This window comes from Triturus cristatus, chromosome 5_1, assembly GCF_964204655.1.
Source record: "Triturus cristatus chromosome 5_1, aTriCri1.1, whole genome shotgun sequence".
Lineage (NCBI taxonomy): Eukaryota > Metazoa > Chordata > Amphibia > Caudata > Salamandridae > Triturus > Triturus cristatus.
Window position 1 is genome coordinate 579,035,303 of NC_140587.1, and position 11,074 is coordinate 579,046,376.

The window sequence follows — 11,074 nt, forward strand, 5'->3', positions numbered from 1 at the left end:
CGTGACTGTCTTCCACACATTCACCGCCACCCCGGTCGGCCCCGTGAGGGACCCAGCCGGGGGCCTCGAGTAAAGTGCTCTATAGTAGCCACCCCCACGCAGCAACCACCGGTCCATAGCAAAGCCAGGGCTAAGCGCCGGGCCGTAGACTCCATGATTGATCGCACTCAGTTGGGAGGCCCAATAGTATCTTCTGATGTCGGGAAGCGCGATACCCCCATCGTACCAAGGAAGAGTTAGTTTTGCTATCGCTATACGCGGACGGCCGTCCCACAGCAGCGAGCGCTGGAGACTCTCAACCTCCCGAAAGTAGCTGGCCGGAACCAGCTCCTGGGTGTTCTGCAGGGCATAGAGAAAACGGGGAAGAGACATCATTTTGAATAGCACAGCACGGCCAAGGAGGGAAAGCGGCAGCCGCCGCCAGCCCGCTACATCCCGCCGCAAGCGCGCCAGCGGAGGGACCAGGTTCCTCTCATACCGTACCGTTGGGTCGGTAGAGATATAAATCCCAAGATACGTGAAACCCTCCCGGGCGATCTGGATCGGGCAATTCCGCGGGGGAACCGGGACGTCTCCACACAGGGCATACAGATATGACTTCCCCCAGTTAATGGTTAGTCCTGAATTCCTCCCGAAGGAAGTCAAAATGTCGCAGACAACTATGAGGGACTTCCGGGGTGAAGCGAGATAAAGCAGGATATCATCGGCATAAAGGGAGATGCGGTCCTCGTGGTCAGGTGACCAGCGAATCCCCCTCACATCCGGGTGCCATCGTATCCAGGCCGCCAGCGGCTCGAGAGCAAGAGCAAACAACAGCGGCGACAGAGGACAGCCCTGCCTGGTACCTCTCCCCAGCTCAAAGGGACGGGACGCCCTACCGTTGACCGCGACTTTAGCGAGAGGTCCTTGGAGACACCATAATTGATCAGAATACGGGACAAAAACAGTGGCGTAATACACAATTCCAAAGGACATAAGCAGTAAACGTTCTAACAACAGGTAAGTAAAATTGCAAACGAGGGGATGAAACAACAAAGCATAGAAAGAAAGTGAGGACAGAAAATAAAGTAAAAGGAGATAGATCATGGAAAGAAATCCAGATCTAAAAGACAATAACAGAAACAGATGCATGGGGCGTAACAGCACCAACGATAGACTGGACGGCAGGAGCCAAGGTAAAAATAGAAAATTACTACACAGCCATATTAGAAGAAAGAGCAAAAGAAGTAGAGGACATTAAGGAACGGAGGAAGAGCCAGTTGCAGGAAGTGAAGAGAGGTTTTGAAGAAACAATTTCAGTTTGAGAGGATCATCAAAAGAACGTGTGGAGCCTTCGTGCGTGATTTTGCACAAACATGGATGGAGGATACCATAGCGAATATTCAACTGTCTCATTTGAGGACGAAGTGCCAGAAATTCCTTTCTTCGTGCGTTGGTAGCATTCGATAAGTCTTGTGAAATAAATATGTTGTGACCCGACCAAGTAAGGTGGCGTTTTGATTTGGCAGCTGAGAGAACACGCATTAGGTCAGTAAACTCCAGGAACAACATGATAATACCTCTGGGTTTAGAAGCATTAAGTTGAAAACGACCAAGCCGATGAGCACGTTGAATGTTTAATGCCGGGTCAGGGGCAATGCCTAAAAGTTCAGACAAAAATTTCTTCAGAAAAAGAAGCAAATCTGGGCCCTCAATATTTTCTGGTAGACCATAAAGGCGCAGATTATTGCGCCTATTACGATTTTCAAGGTCCTCAGTATGAAGTTTAAGACAGTGGATTTCTTGTTCCAAAAGTGGGATTTTAGTAGAGATGTCCCGAACATCACTAATGCGTTGTTCCATGTCGAACACCTTAGACTCCATAGTAATCCAGCGATCTTCAATTAATTGGAGTTTCTCGTTAGTAGTTGCCATGAAAGATTTAAGACCCCGTACTTCATCCAGAATAGTGTTGAGAACAGGATTTTGAGAGGATAAAATGGGTGAAGGAGGGTCGTTCTTGGCTCTTTTGGGCTTGGTACCAGACGAGACAGCTCTAGCCACATGTGAGACTTCGCTAGCCATCTTGGAATGATAAGATGGTCGAGAGGTGATTCTCAATAGGGACTTCCGTCTTCCCATCCCCCACAAAAAATGACAATATTCTTTTGAATTAGTCTTCAGAAAGCAGAAACAAAAAAATGCAAAAAATCAAGAAGAAAAAAGAGATAGTATGTGCAAGTAACAAATGCCACCTTCCGAGCACTCTAGCGATAGCAGTGTCAAGAATTCCTGTCATACAAGGGAAACACGCCCTTATGTAAACAGGAGAGCTGTTACATAACTCAAGGGAAACACGCCCTTATGTAAACAGGAGAGCTGTTACATAACTCAAGGAAAACACGCCCTATAAAGGGAGGAACCGGGAGGTACAAGGCTGTCGGATATTGTGTTTACACCGACGTACCTGCTTCGTGAAGAGCAGTGTTCCGGAGTGGTGCTCCAGTAAGGCAAGAACGGAGGTAGGTCGAGTCGTTACTCCCTGGGCCGTGTCTTGCCCCATCGTCACCTGTGAAGGACCCGGAAGCTCTACCGGTCAACCATTGAGCTTCGCTTTTTGACTCGGCTGAGTCCAAGCGCAGTGGCGCTTTTGCTGGTTGGAGTCGTAACTCCCAGCCCGACCAGAGACACAGGGACTGCCAGCTGTAACGCACACCAGGAGGTGTTTGCCGCGTTACAGACTCGGAAGTCCACAGGATCGATCGAGCGGCTGCTCTCGGTTCAGTCTTCTTGCTTGTGATTGGGGTATCGGTGACGCATCACCAGGAGGTGACTCCGCGTCCCGGTGCAGTCTGAGGAAGAGGTTGAGCGGCTGCTCCCTTCAGGTAGAGACCCCGGCTGGGTGTTTCCCTGACTCCTCGATTCTCCCCAACACTCTTCGTGCCCCTCACAGCCTACCGATTGGCATTGTCGGCCATTTCATTTCTGCCCTCTGTTGGCATACGCCGGGATCGGCGTATATGCAGAGGACGGTTAGGACCATCCGTGCTGTGGGCTGGTAACGTACTTAGCCTGGAGGATTCCAGTGACTATAACTTTTGTTTGTTCTTTGTATTTTATTTGCCTTCATTAAAAGAACTAACCCTTCACAAGTGGTTGCGTCCTCATTGTCGTGTCTGTTAAACGATCCTGAGACGTTCAGGGCGTTACAAAATATCCGACCTTAATAACACTAACTGTCTCCCGGTCGATAACAGACATGGCAACACTTGATGATGTGCTGGCTGCTTTAGCGGCCATGCAAGTTGAAGTGGCTGCCTCTAGGCAAGAAACAGCCGATGTAAAAGCCGGACTGGATGCTATCCAATTGGACCCGCTCACGCCCAGCACCTCCCTCACGAACCAGACCCCTGCGGTAGTAGTGGAAATGCCGGTAGCCATCCCCTTGGCAACACCAGAGAGGTACAGTGGGGATCCTAACACAGTGCAGGTATTCCTCACACAAGTGGCGCTACATTTATCGTGCAAACCAAAGGCGTTCCCCACGAGTCAGGCTCGTGTGGCTTTCCTTATATCCTATTTGGCTGGAAACGCGGCACAATGGGCCGTACCTCTGGTGAGCAGGGACGACCCCCTCTTATGTGATTGGGGTGCTTTTCGCGAGGAATTCCTGAAGGTATTCGACAGAAGGGCTGACTCGTACACGGCGGACCGTGAAATGCTTGAGTTGAGACAGGGATCCAACGACCTGGTGCAGTATCTCAACGCGTTCCGAAGGCTGGTTGCGGAAACCAAGTGGCCTGTTGCTAAACAGACGGCGCTCTTCCATCAAGGGCTGTGCGATGAGCTCAAGGACGCCGTGGCTCATATTGACCCTCAACCCAAGACATGTGAGGGCCTTATCAACCTGGTATTACGGCTGGAACATAGGCTAAGTGAAAGAAAGGGGGATCATGGGAGAAAAGGAAAATCCCTTCCATCCTATGTGACGGTGGGAAGTCCTGAAACTTCCACCGCATCCAAGGGAGAACCCATGGACATCAGCGCAATACGAGCGAGCCTCACAGCCACGGAGAAAGAGTCACGCCGTAAACAAGGATTGTGCCTATATTGTGGCAAAAAAGGCCACTACGTACGTGAATGCCCTGCCAAACCGAAGACGTCACGTTATCGGGCCAACCGGTCGGTAACAGCCGTGGTGGACATACCGGCGGAAAACTAGAGGACTCCAAGACCAGAGAAGGGGCATCTCGGAGTCACTCATCCATCCCTTCACTTTCCAACTCGGTCACTAGGGGACAACGACACCTGTTTATCACGGTGCACGTGGGAGTGCATGACCAGTGGATACCCGTTGTGGCCATGGTGGATTCAGGGGCCACTGGCATGTTTATGGACCACAACGAGGCATGCAGGCTAGGGCTAGTGCTTCTTCCCAAAGCAGTACCCGAAGACGTCTATGCGGTAGACGGAAGGCGATTGGTGACGGGGCCCATCGGACAGCACACGGGGGTCCTTCCGATGAGATATGGGAGGAACCATTTGGAACAAATCGATTTTAACATCATCCGAGCGCCCCAATATGGCGTCATATTGGGATTGCCGTGGCTACAGAAACACAACCCCTTTGTGGATTGGCCAACACATCGCATCGAAATGACGTCACCGTATTGCATCCTGCATTGTGGAATAAGAACGGAATCCCTTGACGCAGATGAGAGCGGGAGTCAGACGGTGGCTACAGCGGCAGAAAAAGATGTGGCTCTCCCCCAGGCTTATCACAGTTTTGAGGATGTATTTGATGAGGTGAAGGCGGAAGTGCTACCACCACATAGACAGTTTGACTGCCAGATCGACCTGGTGCCAGGGGCCAGCGTTCCCAGCGGCAGGCTGTATGCCCTGACGGAGCCTGAAAACGTGCATCTCCGGGGGTACCTGGATAAACTCCTCAAGCTAGGATTCATCCGCCCGTCCAAGTCTCCGGCCGCCTCGCCACTCTTCTTCATCCCGAAGGCTAATGGGGAGCTGAGAGCCTGTGTGGACTTTAGGGCATTGAATGCGATAACCATAAAAAATCGGTACCCCTTGCCTCTCATCAGTGTACTTCTAGAACAGGTCAAGAAAGCTCGTATCTACACCAAGTTGGATTTGAAAGGGGCATACCATCTGGTGCGCATGAGGGACGGAGACGAGTGGAAGACCGCCTTTAAGACCAGGTTCGGCCTTTTTGAGTACCTCGTCATGCCGTTCGGTCTGTGCAACGCCCCGGCAGCCTTTCAGTACTTTTTGAATGAGGTATTCAGAGAGGAGTTGGATATCTATGTGGTCGTATATATCGACGACATCCTCATCTATTCGTCCAGTGTGGAGGAGCACGTACACCACGTCAAAGCTGTGCTCCAAAAGCTGAGGGAAAACATGCTGTTTTGTAAACTCAGCAAGTGTGACTTCCACGTCACATCCGTGGAATTCCTCGGAGTGATGCTGAGTCCAGAGGGACAGGAGATGGCAGAACGAAAGATCAAGGCGGTGAAAGAATGGCCGGTGCCCCAAAGCGTGAAGGACGTCCAAAGTTTCATTGGCTTCGCCAACTTTTACAGGCGGTTTATAGATGGATTTTCAGGAGTGGTGGCCCCAATCACACAGCTACTGAGGAAGTCCAAGGAGTTTGTCTGGTCCCCTGAAGCGAACAAAGCCTTTGAGGCCCTGAAAAGCGCCTTTGGTAAGGCGCCGGTGTTGGCTCACCCCGATCCGGATCTCCCCTACGTGGTGGAAGCGGACGCGTCGGATGTGGCGCTGGGGGCTATCTTGTCCCAACGCAACCACGACACAGGGGTGCTTCATCCCGTTGCGTACATGTCCCGCAAACTCAACGACGCCGAACGCAACTACCATATTGCGGAGAAGGAGCTTCTCGCAATCAAGGACGCCTTCACCGAATGGAGGCATTGGTTGATGGGGGCAAGACATGTGGTATCGGTGTACACGGACCATCGGAACCTACAGTTCATGACGGCCACTAGACACCTTTCTCCCAGGCAGCTGCGGTGGATGATCTTCTTTGCGGGGTTCAACTTCCGCATCACATATCGGCCGGGGACGGAAAACCGGAAGGCGGACGCCCTGTCCCGTCAATCTGCAGTTAAGGAACCATTGCCTGCAACCGAGCGTTCCATCATTTCCCCGAGGATGGTATTGGGGGTTATCCAACCGGATACTTTCCTGAGGGGAATAAAGAGAGGGATCAGGTCATTCGCATGGCGGAGGTGGCTCCTCAGTCACAGAGAATGGCAGCTGAAGGACGGGATACCCCTGAAGGGCAGGTGCCTATTGATACCCACGCCTAGGCTAAGGAAACAAGCATTCATCTGGTGCCATGACTCTCCATGCGCAGGTCATTTGGGCTTTGAAAAAACGGTGGCTAGCATGGGACGGCATTTCTGGTGGCCAACCATGAGAGTGGATGTCAGGAGGTGGGGACAGGAGTGTCCTACGTGTGCTACCATGAAGGCCGACCATGGCCGAACCCAAGGGCTCTTACATCCACTTCCGACCCCGGATAGACCATGGGATAGCATATCACTGGACTTCGTGGTAGGCCTACCGGTAGACCAGGGGATGACGGCAATACTGGTGGTGGTGGATTACTTGACGAAAATGGGGCACTTCATCCCCTGCAAGAGAGTCCCTACGGCCGGGGAATTGGCGTCACTACTCCTAAAGAATGTGGTACGACTGCATGGATTACCTGGGGTGATCGTGTCGGACCGGGGGTCGCAGTTTACTGCGCAATTCTGGAAGACTTGGTGCACTGCGCTGCATGTTAAGACCGCCCTGTCCACCAGCTACCACCCTCAAACGGACGGCCAAACCGAGCGCCTGAACCAAACGCTCAAACAGTATCTGCGATGTTTTGTGGACCAGGGCAGGGAAGAATGGGTCGACTTGCTATGGGTTGCAGAGATAGCCTATAACAACGCCACTCACAGCTCCACACAGTCATCTCCGTTCTATAGCAACTATGGCCAACATCCCAGGTTCTTGCCATTTCTACATCCGTTCAGAGAGGACAGGATTCCCGCCACAGCGGACAGGGTGGCACACATAAAAGACACGTTGATGCGCTCAAGGGCTGTCCTAATAGAGGCCAAGAGAAGATACAAGGCTGCGGCAGATAGGAAGAGAAGGCCCGGGCCACTGTACCGCACTGGAGACTACGTCTGGATATCCACAAGAAACATGAGGTTTCGAAAGAACAGTGTGTTCCATCCCAAGTACATGGGCCCCTATCGAATTACCAAGTGTATGGGTCCCGTGAACGTGAAGGTGTGCTTGCCCCAGTCATTGCGGATACACCCTGTCTTTCATGTATCATTGCTCAAACCAGCACCCTCCAAGCCGTCTGGAACACCCAGGCCGGTATGCGTGGAGTCGGAGGTGGAGTATGAAGTGTCGGGCATACGGGCGTCCAAATGGCGCAGGGGGAAGCTGTGGTACCTGGTTGCGTGGAAAGGCTATGGCCCGGAGGAGCATTCATGGGAACCGGCTGAAGGGGTTCATGCTCCGCGCTTGGTCTCCTTGTTCCATCGGCGTTTTCCTGCCAGCGCTGGACCCGTGGGGAGCCGCTGAGAGGGAGGATGTACTGTCAAGAATTCCTGTCATACAAGGGAAACACGCCCTTATGTAAACAGGAGAGCTGTTACATAACTCAAGGGAAACACGCCCTTATGTAAACAGGAGAGCTGTTACATAACTCAAGGGAAACACGCCCTTATGTAAACAGGAGAGCTGTTACATAACTCAAGGGAAACACGCCCTTATGTAAACAGGAGAGCTGTTACATAACTCAAGGAAAACACGCCCTATAAAGGGAGGAACCGGGAGGTACAAGGCTGTCGGATATTGTGTTTACACCGACGTACCTGCTTCGTGAAGAGCAGTGTTCCGGAGTGGTGCTCCAGTAAGGCAAGAACGGAGGTAGGTCGAGTCGTTACTCCCTGGGCCGTGTCTTGCCCCATCGTCACCTGTGAAGGACCCGGAAGCTCTACCGGTCAACCATTGAGCTTCGCTTTTTGACTCGGCTGAGTCCAAGCGCAGTGGCGCTTTTGCTGGTTGGAGTCGTAACTCCCAGCCCGACCAGAGACACAGGGACTGCCAGCTGTAACGCACACCAGGAGGTGTTTGCCGCGTTACAGACTCGGAAGTCCACAGGATCGATCGAGCGGCTGCTCTCGGTTCAGTCTTCTTGCTTGTGATTGGGGTATCGGTGACGCATCACCAGGAGGTGACTCCGCGTCCCGGTGCAGTCTGAGGAAGAGGTTGAGCGGCTGCTCCCTTCAGGTAGAGACCCCGGCTGGGTGTTTCCCTGACTCCTCGATTCTCCCCAACACTCTTCGTGCCCCTCACAGCCTACCGATTGGCATTGTCGGCCATTTCATTTCTGCCCTCTGTTGGCATACGCCGGGATCGGCGTATATGCAGAGGACGGTTAGGACCATCCGTGCTGTGGGCTGGTAACGTACTTAGCCTGGAGGATTCCAGTGACTATAACTTTTGTTTGTTCTTTGTATTTTATTTGCCTTCATTAAAAGAACTAACCCTTCACAAGTGGTTGCGTCCTCATTGTCGTGTCTGTTAAACGATCCTGAGACGTTCAGGGCGTTACAAGCAGGACCTCGTGAACTAGACAGCATGTCAGTTGAAAAAAAAAACAAAAAAATAAATAAAACTCACCATGAGGCTAGGAAGTGTAACAGAAATAAAGCACACACTAAAAATAGGGCAAAAAGCCAGGAGGGAGAGAAAGTAGCGCGACTGGCAGCACCTCTGAAAATATCATTGCAAGAAATATGCTGCAGCTGTGACAAGCGTTGATGAGGAGATGGTCAGAATCAACAACAACTGACTTTAGATGGTATTAGGCAATAGTCACTCCTTATTTATATCACAAGATAAGAAAAAAAGAAAAAAAACGTTGCCGCGCGTTCATTATCAGAACGCCGGTTTACCTCAGGAGAAGCATCAGGTCACGAGCGGTCCACATAAAATGGCGGCCGCCACTCGCAATTATTGAAGAGAAAACGTTCCCCGGGTTCGTAACGGCAGAATCCAGGGTTAGAACGGCCACAATCGCCGCTCCAACCCTTCAGCGCTCCAAATTCATCGTCGGGGAGTCCTCCGGTGCCAGGTTACAGGCTGTTACCAAGATAATGTCTCCGTGAACGAGCAGAGCTCACGGATTAGCCGCCATCTTGTCGCGGCACGAGACCACGCCCCCCGTTCTTAACCCCTTCCATGCTGGACGGATTCCCCTGCTGTGCTGATCTTTTCCTGCGCGGGCGTGGTCATGACGGAACGGTTCCGTCATGAGCACAGCTCAACCGTGGCTCATGACGGAACCGTTCCGTCATGAGCACCGAAGGGGTTAAAACTTTTATTCTCAATTTTTATATTTTGTTTTTATACCTCGGCTGTGTGTACTTGTTGGATCCTGGCGATCGTTATAAAGTTTTTGATGATGTTGATGAAAGCACAGGGATGCGTGGTATTGCTGTAAATTCGACGCATCCCTGCACTTTCCTAACTATGCAGCTTGGCTTGCAGCGCCGTGCTGCGTCATTTTCGAGTAAATGTGAACCATTGTGTGAAAGAGAGGGTGCAGGGAGCGGCAGACTGAAGCTTAAGGAGTGTCGGGTGAATTTAGTGTCAGGCCAGGAGCAGCGCGGTGTATCGGAAGAGAGCAGACATTCTGTTGGAGGGTTCGTGTAAGGAAGGGTGGAGGGGTTGCGGCCCCGATCACGTCCTGCGCGCCCTCTTGTTTGAAGATGGCTTCTGTCTGCAGACTCGAAGCTACCTTTCATTTTGAAGTCTGCCTTGTACTATCTTTTAGAAGGAGATGACAACTACGCTCAACATTCTTTTCTGTTTTTTCGTTTCTTTCAGGCTCCTGGCCGCGAAGCATCCCCATACGGACCTCCACGGACCTGGCTCGGGGGAGCCCCACTTCCTCACCTATGCAGCGCTGTAAGAGCACGGCGAGGACCCAGCTAGCCTTCTGCTCAGAATGAGTCTGGATAGGAAAAGCGACGCACAAATCCTTTTGAACGTATTATTTTTATAGAGACAGGTGGCTCAACACTGTTTTTCTTGTCTAAGAAGCGACCGATTATGACGCAGCTACCTCTACAAACAGCTGAGGATTAGGCAGTGGTGAGGCCCTGGTGTACGTGAAGCATCACTTTGTCTGAATGAAGACGCGCCGAGTTAAAAGCCCCTTCCCCATATATTTATTATATCATGTGTAGTATTGTATACACTAGTTTGTGTCCAGCCTAGGCCCGACTTAAAAGAGGGACACACCAAACAGAAGAGGTGATGGCGTTGAACCCCAGCGGCAAAGTGGCAGAAGATGTGAAGTTTTTCCAGCTTTCTGAGCCTAATGAAAAGAGTAAATTATTTCGAAAACGTAGAATAACTATGACTTTTGTTTAACTTTTATGAACTATTCTGATGCAAAATAGTACCAATAAAAATCATCTAGAAAATGCAACATGGCGTTGCTTGATACTGAATTGGTGTAATGCACTTTGCACAAGAGTATACTGTTTACAAGTAGTCAACTCATTTGTTTACTAGCCTTAAACCAATGTTACCATACGATAATTATGTAGAACTTGTTTCAGTGTGTTATATTATTTCCATATGCTTCGTCATTTTTTATAGCTCGAGGAACCGTTCGGGTTGTATGTAGCTTTCTAGATTAAGTCATTGTAATTATTTTTAGGTCTGGCCTTGGAGGCAGCTCTAGCTGTCTCACTAGACTATTGTTTTTCCAAACAATTCATACATAATATCCATCCAGAGAGGGGCTTTGGGCCAGTGGGCTTCATTCATTGGTCAGTTAAATTGTCAAACGCATTTTGCGGGTCCCTTCAGTGGCTGCACTAAGCATGTGCGCATTGTTCTTATTCGAGTGAAACAGTTCCTTTCCCTTAAGTGACAAATTTGGTTCATGGTGTGCTTTTGTATTTATTTTTTTATATTAACTTTAAATGCCAGGTATTCATTTTGACTACTCATGGGTGTCCAGTTAGGG

At 50.7% G+C, this 11,074-nt stretch overlaps 1 protein-coding gene across 2 annotated transcripts in view; it reads left to right on the top strand.

Moving 5' to 3' along the window:
* PPP1R42 (protein phosphatase 1 regulatory subunit 42) overlaps positions 1-10,546 on the top strand; it is a 525,575-nt gene extending 515,029 nt beyond the window's left edge. For both annotated transcript variants that reach the window (XM_085605503.1, XM_085605504.1), the window contains one exon: positions 9,922-10,546. In XM_085605503.1, the coding sequence (XP_085461629.1) occupies positions 9,922-10,006 (85 nt within the window). In that variant the 3' untranslated portion in view covers positions 10,007-10,546. The remainder of the gene's footprint in view (positions 1-9,921) is intronic.
* Positions 10,547-11,074: the final 528 nt, after the last annotated feature.